The sequence below is a fragment of the Hemiscyllium ocellatum genome, chromosome 5 (assembly GCF_020745735.1).
Source record: "Hemiscyllium ocellatum isolate sHemOce1 chromosome 5, sHemOce1.pat.X.cur, whole genome shotgun sequence".
Taxonomy (NCBI): domain Eukaryota; kingdom Metazoa; phylum Chordata; class Chondrichthyes; order Orectolobiformes; family Hemiscylliidae; genus Hemiscyllium; species Hemiscyllium ocellatum.
The window spans coordinates 118177053-118200494 of NC_083405.1; the positions used below are offsets into that span (position 1 = coordinate 118177053).

The 23442-nt window shown below is 41.3% G+C and overlaps 1 protein-coding gene across 3 annotated transcripts in view; it reads right to left on the reverse strand.

The window, feature by feature from the left end:
* The window catches only part of rbm33a (RNA binding motif protein 33a), a 155592-nt gene extending 133301 nt beyond the window's left edge, over positions 1-22291 (reverse strand). For all 3 annotated transcript variants that reach the window (XM_060825133.1, XM_060825134.1, XM_060825132.1), the window contains exons 1-2: positions 22088-22291; positions 18395-18473 (exon numbers count right to left, since the gene is read on the reverse strand). In XM_060825133.1, the coding sequence (XP_060681116.1) occupies positions 18395-18473; positions 22088-22106 (98 nt within the window). In that variant the 5' untranslated portion in view covers positions 22107-22291. The remainder of the gene's footprint in view (positions 1-18394; positions 18474-22087) is intronic.
* Positions 22292-23442: the final 1151 nt, after the last annotated feature.

Sequence of the window (23442 nt, forward strand, 5' to 3'; positions counted from 1 at the left end):
AGAGACAGATAGAAGCAATGAGGAATTTGCAACAGTATGTGACGGATGGCAGTTATAGGAAGAGGGGGGAAAAGTCTTAAGATACAGTTACACAGATGAGTTAACTCCAGGAAGGGTAAGAGAGGTCGGTACCTAGGGCAGGAGTCTTGTGGATATACCTATTTCAAACAGGTATGCGGATTTGAAAAATGTAGGGGGTGATGGATTCTCAGGGGAACGTAGCATGAACAGCCAAGTTTCTGGTATTGAGACTGGCTCTAATGCAACAAGGGGTATGTCGGCTTCCAAGAGATCAATTGTGTTAGGGGATTCGGAGTCCAAGGTACAGACAGATATTTCTGTGGCCAGCAGAGAAAAAGCAGAATGGTGTGTTGTTTCCCTGGTGCCAGGATCAAGGATGTCTCAGAGACGATGCAGAATGTTCTCACCGGGGAGAGGGGCCAGCAAGAGGTCATTGCCCACTTTTCCTTCCAATATCATTGGTTCCAAAGGTTGAGATTCTGAAGGGAGATTACAGAAAGTTAGGCAGAAATTTAAAGAGGAGGTCCTCATGGGTAATAATATCTGGATTGCTACGAGCTAGTGTGGGCAGGAATAGGAGGATAGAGCAGATGAATGCATGGCTGAGAAACTGGTGTACGGGAGAAGGATTCACATTTTTGGATCATTGGAATCTCTTTTGGGGTAGAAGTGACCTGCAACAAGGAGGACGGATTGCATCTAAATTGGAAGGGGACTAATATACTGGCAGGGAAATTTGCTAGAATTGTTTGGGAGGATTTAAACTAGTAAGGTGGGGGGGGAGAGGGTGGGATCCAGGGAGATAATGAGGAAAGCGATCAGTCTGAGACTGGTACAGTTGAGAACAGAAGTGAATCAAACATACAAACAAACAAACAAACTGTCAGGGCAGGAAGGAACAAGGTAGGACTAATAAATTAAACTGCATTTATTTCAATGCAAAGGGCCCAACAGGGAAAGCAGATGAACTCAGGGCATGGTGAGGAACATGGGACTGGGATATCATAGCAGTTAAAGAAACATGGCTCAGGGATGGGCAGAACTGGCAGCTTAATGTTCCAGGATACAAATACTACAGGAAGGTTAGAAAGGGAGGAAAGAGAGAAAGGGGAGTGGCATTTTTGATAAGGGATAGAACTGCAGCTGTGCTGAGGGAGGATATTTCCAGAAATACATCCAGGGAAGTTATTTAGGTGGAACTGAGAAATAACAAAGGGATGATCACCTTATTGAGACTGTATTATAGACCCTCTAATAGTCAGAGGGAAATCGAAAAAACTTGTGAGGAGATCTCAGCTATCTATAAGAACAATAGGATAGTTATGGTAGGGGATTTTAACTTTCCAAGCATCGACTGGGACTGCGTAGTGTTAAAGGTTTAGATGGAGAGGAATTTCTTAAGTGCATACAAGACAATTTTCTGATTCAGTATGTGGACATAACTACGAGAGAAGGTGCAAAACCTGACCTACTCTTGGGAAATAAGGCAGGGCAGGTGACTGAGGTATCAGTGGGGGCGCACTTTGGGGCCAGCAACCATAATTATTTTCATCTTAAAATCGTGATGGAAAAGGATAGACCAGATCTAAAAGTTGAAGTTCTAAATTGGAGAAAGGCCAATTTTGACGGTATTAGTCTAGAACTTTCGAAAGCTGATTGGAGGCAGATGTTCACAGGTGAAGGGACGGCTGGAAAATGGGAAGCCTTCAGAAATGAGATAACAAGACTCCAGAGAAAGTATATTCCTGTCAGGGTGAAAGGGAAAGCTGGTAGGTATAGAGAATACTGGATGACAAAAGAAATTGAGGGTTTGGTTAAGAAAAAGAAGAAAGCATAAGTATAGACAGGACAGATTGAGTGAATCCTTAGAAGAGCATAAAGGCAGTAGGAGTATACTTAAGAGGGAAATCAGGAGGGCAAAAAGGGGACATGAGATAGCGTTGGCAAATAGAATTAAGGAGAATCCAAAGAGTTTTTACAAATATATTAAGGACAAAAGGGTAACTAGGGAGAGAATATGGCCCCCCAAAGATCAGCAAGGCGGCCTTTGTGTGGAAAATGGGGGAGATGCTAAATGAATATTTTGCATCAGTATTTACTGTGGAAAAGGATATGGAAGATATAGACTGTAGGGAAATAGATGGTGACATCTTGCAAAATTTCCAGTTTACAGAGAAGGAAGTGCTGAATGTCTTGAAATGGGTAAAGGTGGATAAATCCCAAGACCTGATCAGGTGTACCCGAGAACTCTATGGGAAGCTAGAGAAGTGATTGCTGGGCCTCTTGCTGAGATATTTGCATCATCAATAGTCACAGGTGAGGTGTCGGAAGATTGGAGGTTGGCAAAACAGGGTGCCACTGTTTAAGAAGGGTGGTAAGGACAAGCCAGGGAAACTATAGACTGGTGAGCCTGACCTCAGTGGTGGGCAAGTTGTTGGAGGGAATCCTACGTGACAGGATGTACATGTATTTGGAAAGGCAAGGACTGATTAGGAACAGTCAACATGGCTTTATGCGTGGGAAATCACATCTCACAAACTTGATTGAGTTTTTTGAAGAAGTGACAAAGAAGATTGATGAGGCCAGAGCAGTAGATGTGATTTATATGGACTTCAGTAAGATGTTCGACAAGGTTCCCCATGGGAGACTGGTTAGCAAGGTGAGATCTCACGGAATACAGGGAGAACTAGTCATTTAGATACAGAACTGGTGCAAAGGTAGAAGACAGAGGGTGGTGGTGGAGGGTTGTTGTTCAGACTGGAGGCCTGTGACCAGTGGAGTGCCACAAGGATCAGTGCTGGGCCCTCTATTTTGTGTCATTTACATAAATGATTTGGATGCGAGCATAAGAGGTACAGTTAGTAAGTTTGCAGATGACACCAAAATTGGAGGTGCAGTGGACAGCAAAGAGGTTACCTCAGATTACAACAGGATCTGGACCAGATGGGCCAATAAGCTGAGAAGTGGCAGATGGAGTTTAATTCAGATAAATGCGAGGTGCTGCATTTTGGGAAAGCAAATCTTAGCAGGACTTGTACACTTAATGGTAAGGTCCTATGGAGTGTTGCTGAACAAAGCAAGCTGGAGCGCAGGTTCATAGCTCCTTCAAAGTGGAATCGCAGGTAAATAGGATAGTGAAGGCAGCGTTTGGTATGCTTTCCTTTATCGGTCAGAGTACAGGAGCCGGGAGGTCATGTAGCGGCTGAACAGGACATTGGTTAGGCCACTGTTGGAAAATTGCATGCAAGCACTGGCAAATGGGAGTAGAATAGGTTGGGATAGATAAGTTGGACCGAAGGGTCTGTTTCTATGCTGTACATCTCTATAATTTTAATGACTTCGTCAGAACTGAAGAAGAATTCTGAAAAGGAGACATGCTGCTCTGAAAAAATTAACATTGTTTCTCGCTCCACAGATGTACTTCCTGCTTTTCTCTCACATTTCCAAGATCCATGGTATCTTGTTTTGATCTGGGAATTTCCTGGGTTCGCGTAGTTTCTTCCATTTCCTTCACTGTATCTGACCCAAACCACTCCACTGGAGACAAAAAAAACTGCAGACGCTGGAATCCAAGGTAGACAAGCAGGAAGCTGGAAGAACATAGCAAGCCAAGCAGCATCAGGAGGTGGAGAAGTCAACATTTCAGGTGAAGGAGGATTATATCTGAGGCTAGATTAGAGTGATGCTGGAAAAGCACAGCAGGTCAGGCAGCATCCGAGGAGCAGGAAAAAAAAAAATCGACATTTCAGACAAAAGCCCTTCATCAGGAATAGAAGCAAGAAGCCTGCAGGGTGGAGAGATAAATTGGGGGTTGGGGGGGGGGGGGGGGGGGGGGGAGGACCTCCTCTCTGACCTATCACCTCCATCCCACCCCCATTCACCTATTGTACTCTATGCTACTTTCTCCCCACCCCATTTATCTCTTCACCCTGCAGGCTCTCTGCCTCTATTCCTAAAGAAGGGCTTTTGCCCGAAATGTCGATTTTCCCGTTCCTCGGATGCTGCCTGACCTGCTGTGCTTTTCCAGCACCACTCTAACCTGGACTCTAGTTTCTCGCATCTGCAGTCCTGGTTTTTACCCTTGTATCCGAGGCATTGACTTCTCCACCTCCTGATACTACCTGGCTTGCTGTGTTCTTTCAGCCTCCTGCTGGTCTATCAAACCATGCTGTGGCATTGGTTGCAAAGGTTCAAGAAAATGGCTCGCCACTATTTTCAAGAAAAATCAAGGATGGAGAAAGCTAGCCTTGTCAGCAACACAAATTCCATGAATTAATAAGTTAGACTTTCATGCAAAAAGCAACACACTGGGGAAAATGTACGTCTATGATATAAAGGTCAAATTATATCTTGAGAAAGCGTTGATTTGAAGATTAATGCTCCTGCTGTCCATTCCACCTCTGCAGCGTTAAACATGGGTTGATTAAGCTGGCTGTAGGTGTGTGCTCTCCAAACTATTTGCATTTCACAGATGACACTGGGTGAAATATGATCTGGCATATTGAGAAGCTAAATGACAAACTCTGATTATAGGACACAAAAATCTGCATATTATACACCTTAGGTAATTGCAGATTTCATGAAAAATCTACCATCAATTAATCATTTATTAATCTTTTATCTAGACAGCATACAAATGGTCAATTGCTGTTAGAGATGGCTGCTGCTGGCATTCATAAGAAACACCAGAGAAATGAAACCATCTGTGCAAATGTACTTGCTCGGGATTAATCTCATGCAGAGGTAGTTGGCTGAATATTGTTAGGGATAGTTTCTGAGCCAGACTCGAGCAGGTTACAGGAATAATGATTTCAGAGGAAAAGTACTACAATTGCAGCTATCAGAGTATGGACTGAATTTTACATCTAATCTGACAGGATAAAGAATGGGTCTAAGACTAGCCTTTGTCATTTAAGTCAGTGCAACTGAGTGGGTGGAGCATGAACTCGCTGAAATGAATTGGGATCTTGGGCTAGAAGATAGATTAGTAGGGAACCAGTGGTGGAAATTTAAAGGGATATTTTAGAATACTCCTAATAAGTACATTCCCTACAATAAAAAAAAATTTCAAGACAGCCCCAATATTTATCATTAATTGAAACAGTTAAGGAAAAGCATATATTTGCTAAATGAAGGCTGTACTAAATGACCTGTTAGAATAATAGCAGAGAATGATTACAAGATTAACCAGGACAAATAAATTAAAGCACAAGAGAAGCCTAGCCAGAAATGTAAACAGGGAAATAAAGAATTCTCATAGGTAACTAAAAAGACAAAAAAACACCCCAACAATACCACTAAGTCAAAGGATTGAAGGAAGAGAGGAATTTGGCCAAATTATAATTACCAGGGTAGTAGCACGAAACAAACTGATAGAGGTGCAGGATATTAAGTCTCCAAATCCTGCTTGATGACATCATTGTAGAATCTTAAAAGAAGTGGCCAAAAAGATGTAGATGCACTAGTGTTAATTTTGTAGAATTCATTAGATTCTGAAAAGGTTACATCAAACTGGAAAGCTGTAAATTCAAGAAGGAAGGCAGAAAACATGAAACCATGGGCCAGTTAGCTTGAATCTATCATGGAGGTGGTGTCAAAATCACTCATTAAGGAGTTATAGCTAGGCATTTAGAAATGATCAAGAGTATGGTTCAATGAAAGAGGAAACTGCTTAACTAATTTTTGGTGTTTGCTGAAAGAGTAAAACGCGCTGTGGATAAAAGTCCACTGATGTAAACTGTAGGAACAGAATAATATAAAATATCCCTTTAAATATCCCCCACTGCTTCTCTACTGAGCTTTAATCCTGACAATTATCTCAGTTCACTTCGGTAGGCACAGCTTTCATGCCCACCATACAGTTGCCCTTCTTTAAGTTCTGAAGGGTCACTGGACCTGAAATGTTAACTCTGCTTCCTCTCCAGAGATACTGCCAGACCTGCTGAGTTCTTGCAGCAATCTGTTTTCATTAATTTGAAAAGATTTGGATTTCTACTTTTTAAGGTGCCACAGTAAAGATTATTGCACAAAGTAGGGACTCGGGGTAGAGAGGCTAACATATTAATATTAGAAAATTGGCTGGTTTTTTTTAAAAATGCATAAACGAGACTTTTTCAGGTTGTCCACCTGGGATGAGTGGCATCTCATGTGTCTCGGTGGCAGGCATACAACTTTTTACTATTTCTATCAATAACTTTGTTCCACGATCAAAGATATGATGGCTAAATTTGCCGCTGACAAAGATGGGGAGGAAGGTATGTTGTAACAGTGACATGAGTGTAGATGCAAAGTTATTCAGGAGGTAAATAGAACGTGATCCCTTTTTTAAAAAAAGGCTGATTATAAAAGTAAGGGGTTCATGCTTCAGTGATCAGGATGTTGGTGAGTTCATATCTTGAATACTGCATGCAGTATAGTCTCCTTATACAAGGACATAAAAGTATTTGGAGGCATTTCAGAGGAGGTTGGCCAGATCAATACTTGGAATCAGCACACTGTCATATAAAGACGGACTGGAGAGGTTGGGCTTATTTACATGATCAAAGGGTACTGACTGCAGTTCAAAAGATCCTGAATCATCTTAAAGCAGATCGAGCCCTCCACTATCACCTGATGAAGGAGCGTCGCTCCAAAAGCTAGTGTGCTTCCTATTAAACCTGTTGGACTATAACCTGGTGTTGTGTGATTTTTAAGCATGAAAAAGATTATTCTTGTTGTGGGTGTGGCACGAGAGGAGGATGAGGATGGACAGAGACGAAGAGGGGGAGAGAGAGAGAGAGAGAGAGAGGGGGAGAGAGAGAGAGAGAGAGGGGGAGAGAGAGGGGGAGAGAGACAGACAGAGACAGAGACAGAGAGAGAAAAACCAACGTCATCTACAAAGTTCCATGCAAGGACTGCCACAAACACTACGTAGGACAAACAGGAAGAAAATTAGCCACTAGGATACACGAACACCAGCTAGCCACAAAAAGACACGACCCTCTCTCCCTCGTAGCCCTACACACAGATAAACACCATTGCGACTGGGACAACACATCTATCCTGGGACAGGCTAAGCAAAGACATGCCAGAGAATTCCTAGAGGCACTCCAACCATAATGCCATAAACAAACACATATCTAGATACCATCTATCAACCCCTAAGAAAACAAACAGGAAATGACATCACCACAAACCTCAGGAACCTATAAATAGAAAGCAGGAGACAACAGCTACGCTTCACTTGGAGGTCGCCACTGATGATGTTACCTAGCCAGGTAATGAAACATCTGGATATCAAGCCTCCAGCTCAGCAAGCAAACCTACACTCTAAATTACAAGCGTACGTCTAAAGGAGGAGTGTAACTTGGAATTTTTAACTTTATTTCTTATTTACAACTTTATACGAAGATGAAGTGTTAAACTTATTTCTTTATTTATCTACTTCTTAAATCTAAGTGTCTACCTAGATAGTTTGTACCTAAAATGGTATTATGAATGACGACATTATAAACTCTTCACTGTACTCCTGTACATGAGTACATGTGACAATGAAACCTAATTCTAATTGCTGTGGGTCCAGAGTTGTGCGTAAACAAGACCAGGTAAGGATGGTAGATTTCCTTCCCGAAAGGACCTTAATAAACTAGATGGGTTTATACAACAAATCAGTAGGGATGTATAGTCACCCATGCTCATGCTCTTCACTGCAGATTAATTGATTGCAAATTTCATCATCTGCTGTGGTAGGATTTGAACCAGTCATCTGAGAACATTTACCCAGTGCCACCACCTCCCCCAAAATATTATTTCTGTTTATTCTTCCAGCCCAAGGATGGATTATTCCAGAACATGCACTTCCAAGAAACTACTGCTAAAACATTCTATGAACTCAAACAGGTTGCCTTTGGACAGCTGACTTGTTCGATCTATACGTAGATTAAAATATTTACTAATTCCTGTGAAGTGGTCCACACTGGCTGGCCAGCACTTATTGCCCATCCCTAGCTGCCCTTGAGAGCGCAATGGTGAGTTATCATCTTAAACTACTGCAGTCCATCTGCTGTGGGTTGACCCATAATGCCATTCGGGAGGGAATTCCAGGATTTTGACTTTGTGACAGCGAAGGAGTAGCACTATATTTCAGGATGGTGAGTGGCTTGGGGGGGGGAGCTCACAGGTGGTGGGGTTCCTATTTATCTGCTGTTCTTGTCTTTCGAGATGAAAGTGGTCACGGATTTGAAAGATGCTGTCTGAACATCTTCGGTGAATTTCTGTAGTATATCTTGTATATAGTATATACTGCTGCTATTGAATATCTGTGATGGAAAGTGTGGATGTTCTTGGATGTAATGCCAAGCAAGCAGTCTGCTTTGTCCTGAACAGTGTCAAGCTTCTGCCACGATTAGGGCTACAATTTTCCTACATGTTTCCACTATATCTTCCAATATGCTCTACCCAAATGTGAAAGAACCTGTACACCACTTCCACAAGTGACTCATTGCTTTTATAATTTCTCATTTTTAACCATAACCTTCCCACATCCTGGTGTCCTGAACTTAAGTCTGGCCTCTCTGGTTACCTGTCTACCTTGTCCTAGCTTCCTACAATTCTTAAGCAGTCTATTATCTTCCATATTTCCAGTACAAATCCATGCTGACCTACAACCATTACCCTGTAATGATTTTAGATCATATTTATTTACTTCCATTTTCTCACGCAGTTCATGTTTTGCTCTAAATGCTACATGTATTCAAAATCTTTGCTTTTTAAAATTCTTTTAGCAAGCACAAGCCATTATGTTGGTTTACTCCAAGGTTTATAATCTCTACGCCTTCTTGTCGCATGTCCCCATAATTTCCCATATTAATGCCATTCTCCTCTGCCTTGTCTTGACACTTCGATTTATCCCAGCTCCCCAGATGCAATCCGCAGCTTCCACTATTTAGTTTGAAATGTCATTTTTTTGCCTAGTTATGCAGCTGGCAAGAGCACCAGTCCCAGTATGGTTTAAGTAGAGGCGGTCCCATTGGTACAAATCTTTTTCCCCAGTACTGTGCCCCATAGACCAAAATCCAAATTTTCCATCCAAGTCTTTGGGACACCGTAATCTCTCTCAATTGATATGCCTTATTCCAATTTGCATGTGACACAGGTAATAACAAATTATCAGCTGAGTTCCTGGTTCTTTAATTGTCACATGGCTCCTTATATAGGCGTAATGTCACTAGTACCTACATCGACCATGATGACTAGATCCTACTTCTCCCACTGCAAGCTCCTCTCCAACCCTGACCACATCCGAACTCTAGTACCAGACAAGCAAGACTGCCCCCGGACAGTAGAATGATAGCAATACCTCTGAAGATAATTGCCCCCGACTAACACTGCATTTTTTTTTACTCTCCCAACACCCGAGTGCCTTCTTGTACTAGACTGCCATTGCCCTCGCTCTCATCAAAGCAATGTGAAAGGACCTCAAAGCTTCCGAACAGTTTCAAAGGCTAATACTCCTGCAATGCTGTCCTCTGGATCACCTTGCTCACTTCACACACAATCACACTTCCAGTCCTTGAGCAATGACCAAAATAGAAGACCCTATCCTTAGAGTTGTGACTGCATCCTAGTACAAAAATACAGGAAACTTGCCAATTCACTGGTGCATCACAACATATGTAGATCAGCTCAATTTCAGAGCCAACTTCAAGCATATGCTTGGCCTAGATCAAACTGGTAAGCTCCTCCACATGCTGCAGCTGTGACACATCACCTTTCCTGCCATCCTTAACGTGTATCAATTAACTGTTTAATTATTTAATTCAATTACACATTTATTTTTGCTTCTGCTCTGTTCTAGGTAATTCTGAGTGTCTCCAGGTGCTCTTTATTCTTGCTCTTATAAATGATGATAACCGCATCTGTTTGCCCCTTTCACTTACTCTTCAAGATGCTACTTACTGTGTTCAGGCGCTGCTTTCGACTATACCTATTACAGTTTCTCTTTATAGATCCTGCTTTATTTTCCTGTAATTATAGCATTTTCTATTTTTAATTTCAGAACTGTAGTGTTAATGTATTGCTTTAAAAGCATTCCATAGAAGCCTAGCTATATGTTAATTAAAACACTCTTGCCTCGAGTCAAAAGATTGTGGGTGCATATGCCTCTCAAAATTCAGTGCAAAATCAAGTCTGACACTTCAACGTGATACTGAAAGATTGCTGCACTCTTCGATGCCAACGTTTTGGTTAGGCATGAAAATTTAGCATAATATTAGAAGCACAGAGGAGTTCTCTGGTATGAAAACAGAATATGCTGGATAAGGTCAGCAGGTCCGGCAGCATCTGTGAAGAGAAATCAGAGTTAACATTTTGGGTCTGGCGACCCTTCCTCAGAACAGGTTCTCTGGTATCCCGGGTACGTATTTGTCCTTCAATCAATATCATAAAGCAGCAATGTGATAATCACTAATTAACAGCTTCTGAAAGCAAAGTGACTATATTTTCTACTTTGGAGTGACTACATTTCAGAAATACTTCATAGCACAAAAAAATTTGGAGCCAATCTGTGAAAGGTTCCGCACAAACGCAAGACTTGGCTCTATCACCTATTTATGCTGTTTGGTGCACAGGTAGATCTGTTTTGTAGCTTCAAGTAGATACTTTTCAAAAAAAAGTATGCCTAGGACTGAGATGAGGAGAAATTTCTTCTTGACCCTGCAGAATTCACTACCAAAGTGGTTTGCATTCAACGGCTGCCCCTATCTTGACACGAATGGTGATGGACAATTATAGAAATCACTGGAGGAAAATGCTCCATTAACATCGCCATCTTCAACAACAGGGAAGCCCAGAACATCATTGCAAGTGCTTCAGCCTTCTCTTGCATAAGCTTCAGCCAGAAGTGCCAAGTGAATGATCCATCTTGGCATCCTCCTCCAGATATTCCTAACATCACATTTGTCAGTCTTCAGTCAATTAGATTCATTCTGCTTGATATCAAGAAATAGCTAGAAACAATGAACACGACAGAGGCTATGGGTCCCAACATTGTTTCTGCAGTAGTACTGAAACTTGCGCTCCAGAAGTTACTGAGCCCCGTTCCAGAACAGCGAGAACACTGGCATTTACCTGACAAAACAGAAAATTTCCCAGGTATGTTCAAAAGGCGAGATAAATCCAACAGAGACAAGTGACACCGAATCATACTACTCTTAATCATCAGTAAAGACATGAACAGTACTATCAAGCAGCACTTTCTCAGCAATAACCTGGTTGCTAAATTTTAGGTTGAATTTTAGCAGGACCACTCTGCTCCTGATCTCACCATAGCCTTAGTTTAAACATTGTCAGAAAAACTGAATTCTAGAAGTAGGGTGAAATTCACAGCCCTTGACATTATTTGACCGAGTCTAGGATAAAGGAGCTTGAGCAAAATTGTAGTCAATAGGAATCAAGGGAAAACCTCTTGATTGTGTCATATGTGACACACAGAAACATGGTTTATGGTCCCTGGAATTAAGTCATCTCAGTTTCAGGATACCGCTACAGGAGTTCCTCAGAGCGGAGTCCCTGGCCCAACCATTTTCAGCTGCTTCATCAGAGACTTCCCTCCATCATAAAGGTCAGACGTGGGAATATTTGCAAATGACTACACAAATTTCAGCACTATCTGTGACTCCTCAGATAACCGCAGACTATTTCAATTCAAAAATAAAAATCAGGGGTTAAGGGGTCTAATGATGACCAAAAAACAAACGTCAATAGTCAGAAAAATCCATCTTGTTCCATAATGTCGTTTAGGGAAGGAAATCTGCCATCCTTTCCTAGACTGGCCGACATGTGACTCCACACCCACTGCAATGCGGTTAACCCTTAACTGGAGCGTCGAAGGCTGAGAGGTGACTTAATAGAGGTTTACAAAATTATGAGAGGCATGGATAGGGTAAATAGACCAAGTTTCTTCCCTGGGGTAGGGGAGTGCAGAACTAGAGGGCAGAGGTTTAGGGTGAGGGGGGGAAAGATATAAGAGAGACCTAAGGGGCAACTTTTTCACGCAGAGGGTGGTACATGCATGGAATGAAGGGTCTGTTTCCGTGCTTTACATCTCTATGCCTCTGTGACTCTACGCCCTCTGGGCAATTAGGGATATACAGTACATGCCTGGCCAGTCCCATGAATATATGTATACAAAAATAATCTACGCCCAAATGCAACAAGACCTGGACCATATGCAGGACTGAACTAACAAGTGGAAAATATCATTCATGCTACCCAACTACCTGGCAATGACTACCTCCAACAAGTGCCACTGGAGTAGTGTGCTGAAAATCAAGCCACGCTGTTCCAGAACAAACAAAAGTTGATGCTTTTATGAGAAGCATGCCAAATTCCCCAAACTATTTTTGAGATCTAGGTTGCGAGAGAGCATGGACTAGGTGTCTGCAGTTAATACTTAATCATTATTTATTACAGATAATTATCTCTAAACTCTACAAATTTAAAACTTAAAATCCTTCATAAATTCTCACTTTCACTGCCTGTAAAGTTAAAAGGACAACACCTTGTACTGTACCTCAGTAAATGGGACAGTAATAAATCAAAACAAATAAGTCAAATCAGAGGCAAACAGAAAAAAACAGAACACAACGAAGGAAGGAAAACTGGTAAAACAGTTCCATAGTCTTTGTTCCCAAGATGGAATTGGTTGGTTCTTACTGATCCAAGTGTTTCTCCTTAATCTTCCTTTTCCCAAATGCTTTAACTTGTTTGCAAGAGGTACAGGTGGCTGATTTTCATGAAAAGTCTCTGACTTATCCATTCTAAGTCACAACTTGCAGATCGTGCTGAAGGAAAGAAACTTGTTTTCTTCCGATTTAAAATATCTTATCGAAGAGAACTGTGCGTTTCTGGCTGCAGCACATCTATTAGCTTCCACTAGCTTCTCTGCTTTGTTCACAGCCCACACTGTTCAGCCACCTGACAACTAATCGTCTTATTGTTGGCAGGCATGCAGGAGAACCAACGAGCTTCATTTATAAACAACCCAAAGACACCAGTTCACCTGCATATTGCTGGAACCCACAGCTAGAGTTCACAACATATTTCAAGTCCTCACTTTCCAACATGTAGCCATCCCTGTAAACGCCAAACAGAAGTTTATTTCCGTTTTAAAAGGCACAAAAATAAAAATGTATCCCATAAGGGAGAAGCTAATCATCACCAGTGAACTTCCACTATCATCCTGGTGTTACCGTTGCCCAGACACTACAGGAGCAGGTCAAATGGATCTTGCAGTGAGTTAACCGCTTCTTGACTCCCCAAAGCCTACCTAACATTTATAAGGCAGAGATCGGGGCACAATGGAACTGAATGATCCATCTGTCTGGACAAGTGCGGTTCCAACAACACTCAAGAAGCATGACAACATCTAGGACAAAGGCATCCATTTGATTGGCACCACATCCATAAACACAATCGCTCCATCACTGATGTTCAGCAGCAGTGTGCACCACCTACAAGATGCACTGCAGAAATACACCAATGATCCATAGCCAGCATACAAAAACAGAAGATAGAAGTAGAAGTCAGCCATTCAACCTCGCAAGTCAGCTCTACCATTCATTATGATCACAGAATCATAGACATGTACAACACAGAAACAGACCTTTCCATCCAATTCATCCCTGCTGACCAGATATCCAAACTTAATCTAGTCCCATTGGCCAGCACTTGGCTCATATTCCTCTAAACCCTTCCTATTCATACATCCAACCAGGTGTCTTTTAAATGTTGTAATTGTACCAGCCTCGAAACACTTCCTCATTCCATACAAGCCCCACCCTCTGTGTGAAAATGTTGCCCCTTAGGTCCCTTTTAAATTTTTCCCTCTCACCAGTCTCATGATTGATTGAGATCTTAATCCCATATTCCTCTCATTGTCCTTTGATCCCTTTAGCCACAAGACTAAATCTACCTCCTCCTTGAAACCCCACAATGCTTAGGCCTGAATCACTTTCTGTTGTAGTGAATTCCAAAGGCTTACCACACTCTGCTTGCAGAAATGTCTCATCGGAGTCCTGACAGATTTTCCTTCTCACTAAAGTACAATCCCTGGTTCTGAACTCCCCCAATAATGCCAATATCCTTCTTGTATCTAACCAGTCTAGCCCTGTTAGAATTTTATACATCTCTAGAAGATCCCCACTCATTCTTCTAAACTCCGATAAATCCAATCCTAGCCAATTCAAACTCTCCTCAGTTGTCAGCCATGCCAGCCCAGGAATCAACTTCACTGCACTCCTGTGATAACAAAAACACCCTTGCTCAGATAACGAGACCATCCTTGTTCCCATATTTGAATCTTGCAGCTACAAAAGCCAACCTGCAGTTTGCCTTCTTTACTGCCTACTGCAACTTACTTTCAACGACTGGTGCACGAGAACATCCAGACCTCACTGAGCATGTCCCGCTCAAATTACATCCAAACAATAATGTGCCCTCTTATTTTTGTGACCAAAGTGAAAACAACATATATCCAGATTATACAACATCTGCCATCACCTTTCAAACCCATGTCCACTTCCATCTAGAAGAGCAACAGATACATAGGAACATCCCCACCTCAACCATGCCAACCAGATATCCCAACTCAATCTAGTCCCACCTGCTAGCACCTGGCCCATATCCCTCCAAAGCCTTCCTCTTCATATACTGATCCAGATGCCTTTAAATGTTGCCATTGTACTAGCCTCCACCACGTCCTCTGGCAGCTCATTCTATACACGTACCACCTACTGCGTGAAAAAGTTGCCCCTTAGGTCTCATGTCTTTCCCCTCTTACCCTAAATCTCTGCCCTCAGCACTGGACTCCCCCAACCCAGTGAAAAAACTTGATCTTTTTACCCTATCCATGCCCCCTCAATTTTGTAAACCCCTATAAGGTCACCCCTCAGCCTCCAATGCTGCAGGGAAAACAGCCCTAGCCTATTCAACCTCTCCCTATAGCTCAAATCCTCCAACCCTGGCAACATCCTTATAAATCTTTTCTGAACACTTTTCAAGTTTCACAACATCTTTCCGGTAGGAAGAAGATCAGAACTGCACGCAGTATTCCAACAGTGGCCTAACCAATGTCCTGTACAGCCGCAACATGACCTCCCAACTCCTGTCCTCAATACTCTGACTGATAAAGGAAAGCATACCAAACGCCTTCTTCACTATCCTATCTACCTGCGACTCCACTTTCAAGGAGCTATGAACCTGGACTCCAAGGTCTTTGTTCAGCAATACTCCATCGAACCTTACCATTAAGTATGAGTCCTGCTAAGATTTGCTTTCCAAAAATGCAGCACCTCACATTTCTCTAAATTAAACTCCATCTGCCACTTCTCAGCCCATTAGCCCATCTGTTCAAGATCCCGTTGTGATCGGAGGTAACCTTCTCCTGTAATTCCCTCCCTAACAGCATTGTGGGAACACCTACAGCAAATGGACTGCAATGCCTCAAGAAGGTAGCTCCCCATCACCTTCCAAAGGCAACTAGGGATGAGCAATTAATGCTAGCTCACATCCTGTGAATTAATAAAGAGAGATGGTTTACTTCACCTTTGCTCAAATTGAGACAAGCTTCCCTTCCAACAGAAAAAACATGCCCACACAATGCTTTTATTTCAGTGAAGGAAGGCCAATGAAAATACCCATTGCTACTGCATCTCCATGGTAACGCTCTAACCTGAGTTAACATGCCTCCTTTGAATTTGACAGTTAATAAGCCCCCTTACATCTCCATACCAACCAAGTCTAAACCTTTTAAAGCTTATTTTCTTGTTTCACAGACTTGATAACTGCAAGATGACAAGTTTTGAAACCACGGACCTTTTCACCAATGCTTACCTTTACACTGAAGTTTGTTGTGACCTAATAACACTTGCATAACTCAACAAGGCAGGCAGGCACATCCATAGCAATAAGCAAAATGCACAAACTGTAGAGTTTCAACATGTTCCATGGGGCACAAACTTCACGAGCAAAAAAAAAGGTTTATCTATTTTATCATGAGGCATTGGCATTTCTGGCAATGTGAGCATTTATAGCCTGTATCTATCAGTGGAAAGGTAGTGGTCAACCACCTTATTGAACTGCTGTTACAATTCCATCAATGGCTACACATCTAAAATTGTTTCACTGCATGTAACACATTGACATGCTAAGGTCACTCTATCAATTTTTTTCTTCTAGCTTGCAGAATTATTTCAGACAACTGAAAACAGAAAGAGCAACACAGCTAATGACCATCATACCTTCATAAACATTGTGGAAGTATAAACCTGATGCATTTTTTGTATTGCATAGTTTTTCAAATTTGTTTTCTGATATATTGATGTAATTACTACTTCACTCCATTCTCACCTCCTGAAAAGTTCAATATAAGAGCTAAGGATCCTGCTGTGCACTATTCTCAAACACTTTGTAATTATCCCTTCAAGGCCTTAAAGCATGGGAATAGTTCTTGGACAACTTTTACATTTGTTTTGTAAAATGCTTTCCTGTGCTCATTTAAAAGCTATACATGAAGCTTTTCACTTTTAGTGTAAACTTCAATATATTAGCAAAAAATGGTAGCTGCAAGCTGTTTTTGCATTTCATTTTTGTCTTGACCACACAAAGAGAAAGATCATAAACCTTTTTAGAAGAACTTCATAACCAAGTTATATATTAACTAAGAATATTGTAAGGTTAGCTCACTTTTCAATTTTGCAGAGGTCTGACTGCTATGCCTGAATTCTGAGACAAAGTCTGTATAAGATTCCTGGCAAAGTATACTCTACAGCAGCCGACAAGATCAATGGCTTCCATATATGCACAGAAATCAAAGTAGCTGAAATATGGATGCGTATGCACAAAGCAGCAGTGTGTTAATTAAAAACAACAGAATTTCTAAAAACAGTTTAGATTAGATTACCTAATCTGTGTGGAAACAGGCCCTTCGACCCAACAAGTCCACACCGCCCCGCCGAAGCGCAACCCACCCATTCCCCTACATTCACCCCTTTTACCTAACACTACGGGCAATTTAGCATGGCCAATTCACCTGACCTGCACATCTTTGGACTGTGGGAGGAAACCGGAGCACCCGGAGGAAACCCACGCAGACCCAGGGAGAATGTGCAAACTCCACACAGTCAGTCGCCTGAGTCGGGAATTGAACCCGGGTCTCTGGCACTGTGAGGCAACAGTGCTAACCACTGTGCCACCGTGCTGGTGGGCAGCATGGTGGCACAGTGTCTTGAAAATTGTAGAAATGATATAATGATAAATTTATGTCCAGCATGCCATTAGTCTTTTAAATGTTGTAATTGCGCCAGCCTCCACCACTTCCTCTGGCAGCTCATTCCATACAAGCACCACCCTCTGCTTGAAAAAATTACCCCTTACGTCCCTTTTGTATCTTTGCCCTCTCACCTGAAACCTATATAGTTCTAGCTCTGGTCTCCACCACCCCAGGGAAAAGACTTTATCTATTTACCCTACCCATGCCCCTCATGATTTTGTAAACCTTTAATGTCAACCCTCAGCCTCAAACTCTGGGAAAACAGCCCCAGCCTCTCCCTAGAGCTCAAATCCAGAAATAGAGGGCATAGGTTCTGGGGGGAAAGAGGAGAAAATTATATAAAAGGGACCCAAAGGGCAACTTTTTCATGCAGAGGTGACGTGTGTATAGAATGAGCTGATCAAGGAAGTGGTGGAGGCTGATACAATTACAGCATTTAAAATGCTTCTCGTTAGGTATATGAATAGGAAGGGGTTGGTGGGCTATGGGCCAAGTGGGACTAAATTAAGTTAGGATATCCGGTCAGCATGGATGAGTTGGACTGAAGGGTCTGTTTTCATGTTGTACATCACTGAGACTCTGTGGCGCTAGTCCAACAAGATCTTTACCATGAGGAGGGGCCTGAGAGTTGATTCACATGGGCATTCAAATAAGTAATCACAATACTTAAACAGCTTATGTAAACGAAAGCAAGTAATGCCTAAAAATTCCTCTGTCCTCATATCAATTACTGCCAAAAACAGTGCTTTATCTGCAACCACTGCTCCATGAGAATGATCCCACAGATCTGGGGATCTGTTGCCAGTCAATCCCAACAGACTAAAACTCAAATGCATAGAAATCGGAAAAGGCAGTGAATTTCTCAATAGATTTAGAATAAGCATAATGCAAAGCAATTGACTTGGGCATTTTCTTTGAAAATAGATCTTAGCTTTCAATTAAACAAAATGTTCTTTATGGTATTTTTGTTTAGACAAGTTGATCATCTGAAGTACTTGATAATATTTGTTTAAAAGGAAAGCAATTGAGAATTTTGAAAATGACAAAGTAAAATTCCAGAGCCACCTGTCCCACTCTTCATTGGTTGCTCGTCTTCTCCGAGATCTCTCAGCACCAGGCTTATCAAGTTGGTCAAATTCATCTTCTACAAAAGCAAGAAAGATTTAGTTAACCAACACAAGCCATTCTTTAGAAACACCAGCTTAATCCACACAATATATTGTTAAGTTTTGAACTTAGTTATGTTACTTTTAGGTTACTTTTTGTAGTCGAGATAGGAAATTACCAGCGTTGGAATATTACTTGCAAATATAATCAATCATCGATAATAATATCGATCACTGGTGAAGAAAGCACAGATGCATACGCTGTACAAATATCAGCTGAACAACAGTAGGTCTCATTTTTACTGTTTACACCCGCAATTATTCTGACTGAAATCCACTAAATGTAATATCTAAAATTGAAAGTGTAATGGAATGTGACAAGTCAAACCAATTCATGATGAATGTGTATGCATCTGTATTCATTTACTAATGTAGATTTTATGAGCCTCAAGCAAGTATGTTGGAAAAAATCCCATGTTGCAAGGAAGAACATCATCATGTTGTGTGGTACTAGCATTATAATAATTAATCAGACTGTGGGCAAATCTCGATAACCTGTGTTAAAGATGCCAAAAAGTTAGAAAAATTGTACAACAGGCGAATTAAGGAAAGAACTGATCTGTTCAGGATAAATCACGTTCAAGTATCTTGTAATTGAGAACCATCAAACAGCAACCCAAGTAGAAACACTCAACATTGCAATGAGCTGTGGCTTTCAAGAGAGTATTATTACTTGAACAGAAAAGTGTGCATGGTTACAGGGACAATGCAGGGGAAGGGACAAGATGAAATCCTTTTGCAGAGAAATAGCACAAAAGCAACAGGCCAAAAAGCTTTGACTGTTGTTGTGACTATTTTATGATATGTGTTAACCTTAAATGAAAGCAATACAAAATGGGTGCAAGGCACAAAACCATGCATTTTTTTTAGAAATGCAAATAGATTAAAAAAAACTATCACCAACTCTGATGCACTTGTTGTGCACCATATAAAGACAGCTACCTGATGAAGGAGCAGTGCTCCAAAAACTAGCACTTCCAAATAAACCTGTTGGACTATGACCTGGTGGCATGTGATTTTTAACTGTGTAAACGTAGACAGCAACTATTTTAAAACATTAACAATGTTCTAAGTTGCAATTTACATTCGGAATCCAGTATGAACCTGACTCCAGGGCACTAATTCCAAATATCCTGAAACCAAAAATTCAGAGTATAACTTTTTTTAATAAGTGAAGCAGCGTTTAAAACTAGATAAATGAATGAAGTATAGTCTTTCTTTGACTATCAGTCCACAATGAATAACTAACAAACTTACGTCATACATGCTCGACTTGCTGTTTATTATCTGCTTTATTTTCCCCCACCATATCAATATTTTACATATAACAGCTTTTCTTTACTGGACAAAGTATGTCCCAGGACAGTTTACATACAATACCAGATAACTACTTTTAATGCTTAAATTTTTGTCTTTCATATAATGCAATGAACGTGAAGAGGAGTGAAAGAAAAAATAGGAAGATTACAGTTAAGGAGTAAAATAAATCAGTTGACCGACAGACAATGCTCAAATGGATCACCATTAACATCAAACTTTTATAATGAAGGGTAACCACAAAAGTTAGAAAACTATGGATATGATGCACCAGACAACTATAGTTCTGTGAATTCTGTTCAGTTGTGAGGTCCTAAGTTTTTTTTCAGTTAAAGTTGGAGAATATTTGGTCAGACCACATTTGGAGTATCATGCAGTTTTGGGCCCCATTGCTCAGGAAAGATGCACTGGCCCTAGAGCGTGTTCAGAGGACGTTCATGAGAATGGTCCCAGGAATGAAAAGTTTAGCATACAAGGAGCATTTGAGGATTTTGGGTCTACATTCAAAAGAGTTTAGAAGATGAGGGTAATCTAATTGAAACATGCAGAACACTGAATGGTCTGGACAGAGATGTTGGGAGCCGTTTCTATTTGCAGGAGAGACTAGAGCCAGAGAGCATAGCGTGACAGTAAAGGGGAGACCTTTTAGAATGGAGATAAGGAGAAACTTCTTCAGCCAGAGTGTGATGAATCTATGGAATTCATTGCCACAGAAGGCTGTGGAGGGCAGGTCATTGAGTATATTTAAGACTGTGATATATAGGTTCTTGAGGATCAAGCGTTACGGGAAGAAAGCAGGAGAACGGGGTTGAGAAACTTACCAAACATATTTTAATGGCTGAGCAGACTCAATGGGCTACATGGCCTAATTTCTGCTTCTAATTTCTAACATCCTAGACATTAACTGAAATAAAATCCCCCCCTCAAATTGAAACCAAACAGCAGTGCTTTTACATTATTTTTGTTCATTTTTCAAACTCTCACAGAAATGTAGGACTAACGGTTTACTTTCATTCAAATTTTCCTACACCAATTCCTCATTGGGATGGATTGGAAGGAGGGTTTGCAACAGATTAAACCAAAATTTTTAATTAAACAATTATCTTGTTAAAACATTTTATGATTTACCATAAAGTGTTCATAACATATGTATGGATCTGTTAGTATTTACTGACAACTTAGATCAAAGAATATTCAACTCACGCATTCCACAGAACATTTCTTCACCTTATCATTTATTCGTGCTGCTCACCATGAAATATAAAATTTTACACCATGGCTCATTGCTTCAAACAGACTAAAATTAACAAAATGGAGGAACTTGGATCCAATAATAAGAACTTAATTGTTAAAAATGTAAAGACTATCTATAGTACTAACATAATACACACACACTACTGAAATTTGAAGACTAAATCATTCTATAATTATCTATATTTGTCTGTGTCAAGCTGTGGCCACAGACACATCAATTTTGGGCCTAAATATTAAAGTTGTGCTCCAGATGACCAGTCAGCAGCACAAAAAAAATGAAATAAAGACAGTAGATATTGGAAATAAACAATCTGCTGTGTCTTATAAACATCTAGTATTATAAAAACTGGACCAGCCAATACCATCACTGAGAAAATAAAAGTTCGAGAAAAGAGTCAGGTTAATCAAGTAGCAGCAATAAATAGAATATCAAGCAAAATGCCCATGCTTTTGATACAGAACGGTTAGCATAATGATTTTCAATTGTGTATATTGATCAAGTCTTTTCTACCTGTCTCTCAACTGCAAATGTGTTGCTGGTCAAAGCACAGCAGGTTAGGCAGCATCTGTCTCTCAATGCGAGAATACAGTAAGGCCGATTTTTTTTTTAAAAAAACGATTAATCAAAAATACCTAGTTTTTTAAAAATAATCAATGGGTTTATCCTCTTCTAACACGCCAATCCCCACCCCAACACAAATATTTGGTCATGGTTATACATTGGGGAGGAGAAGAAAAGCATCGGTCCAGCAATGGAGGTTTGGGCCATTGAGGCCAAACCACAGGCCACCCTTCTTGTGTGAGCGGCTGGTGGGGATATATCGTATTCACACCTGAACTACACCGAACCAGACAAACCATCCTGGGCTTACTCTGCACCAGGACAATGACGGACCCAGGTCAGGTCCCTCTCCATTCTCCCTAGCTGGGGTTGGGGCCTCGGCAGCACGAACAGCCCAACGCAACTGTTTATAATTCAGCGCCTTGTTTTCAGTGCCGGAACCCGTCATTGGGAAATTACCTTGCGCGTTGCAGGCCATGGTGTAGCGGTTCTACTAAGTCAGAGTTGCATTAATGTGGATTCACTTCGCTTCACTTGTCCGAGAGACGAGATGAAAGGGGGGAGGGCAACAAAAACATAGAAACCCAAGTGAAATGTTCCGTTTTTTCTCTCCCTCTCCCTTCGTCTCGAGAGAGTAAGTGGATCGCTCACAACATGGCGGAACAACACCATCCCCGTGAAGCATCACGGTCTGCTGGAGGACTCCTCCGCAACAACGCATGCGTACTGTCAGGCACCCACCACCGCGCAATGGAAAGTCGAAATAAATTCATGGACAGCAGCAGAAATGGACAGGGGATTTGCTTAGTGGTTGAGGTCTCGTGAAGACGCCCGCTTAAACAATGTTACAGCGTGAAGAGTTTCTAGAAAAAGTGGTACTCGACCCGAAATGTTGAATCGACACCTTTCTGTACAGATGCTGTTAAAAATTACACAACACCAGGTTATAGTCCCAACAGGTTGATGTTCACAGATGCTGCCAGAGTTAAAGCCATAGAGGTAGCCGTCGAGTTCTTGCAGTTTTTTTTCCCTAACTCCTTTTATTATGCCAGGCCTCCAGAATGCACACTCGTTTTTCTTTTGTTCACCCTGTAAAGTCTATCGGATTACACAACACCCGAGAACATTTTGAAAAATAGCATAAATATATTTGGTTTCACTGTTAAAAATGCGTAAGTATATAAACTCACGGGATAACTTTCACGTACCTTCATCATCGAATCCCCACAGTGCGGTGATAAGCCATTCGGTCCATCGACCATCTCACCCAGACCCAGCCCCCGCCCTATCTGCATATTTAGAATGGCTCATCCACCAGGTTTGCACATCCCTGACACTAAGGGGGAATTTACCATGGCCAATCCACCTAACCACACAATTTTGAACTGTGAGAGGAAACTGGAGTATCTGGCATAAACCCACACAGACAAGAGGAGAATATACAAACTCCACATAAACATGCAAGGCTGGGATCAAACCCAAGACCCTAGCATTATGAGGTAGCAGAGCAAACCACTGTGCCACCCCCATGTTCGTCAGCACAGATTTTTCAACACATTTACAGTTTTGAGGCACAACCATCTGCCCTTCTGTTAGAAATCTGATTTTGAGAATATATTTGGCACTTAGTGCTTCCTAAGAATGGGCTCCAATGGGGTAGGCAACAGATGCTGAAGCTATGCTTTTATAATTGGTAGAAATATTATACCAATAAGTGTGTCTTATTTCACTCCACTATTAGATTGCACATTGGACTTTATCAGCCATCCTCAGAGTCCTCCAAACCAGAATGGAGGCAAAGGGCTCCATGGAAT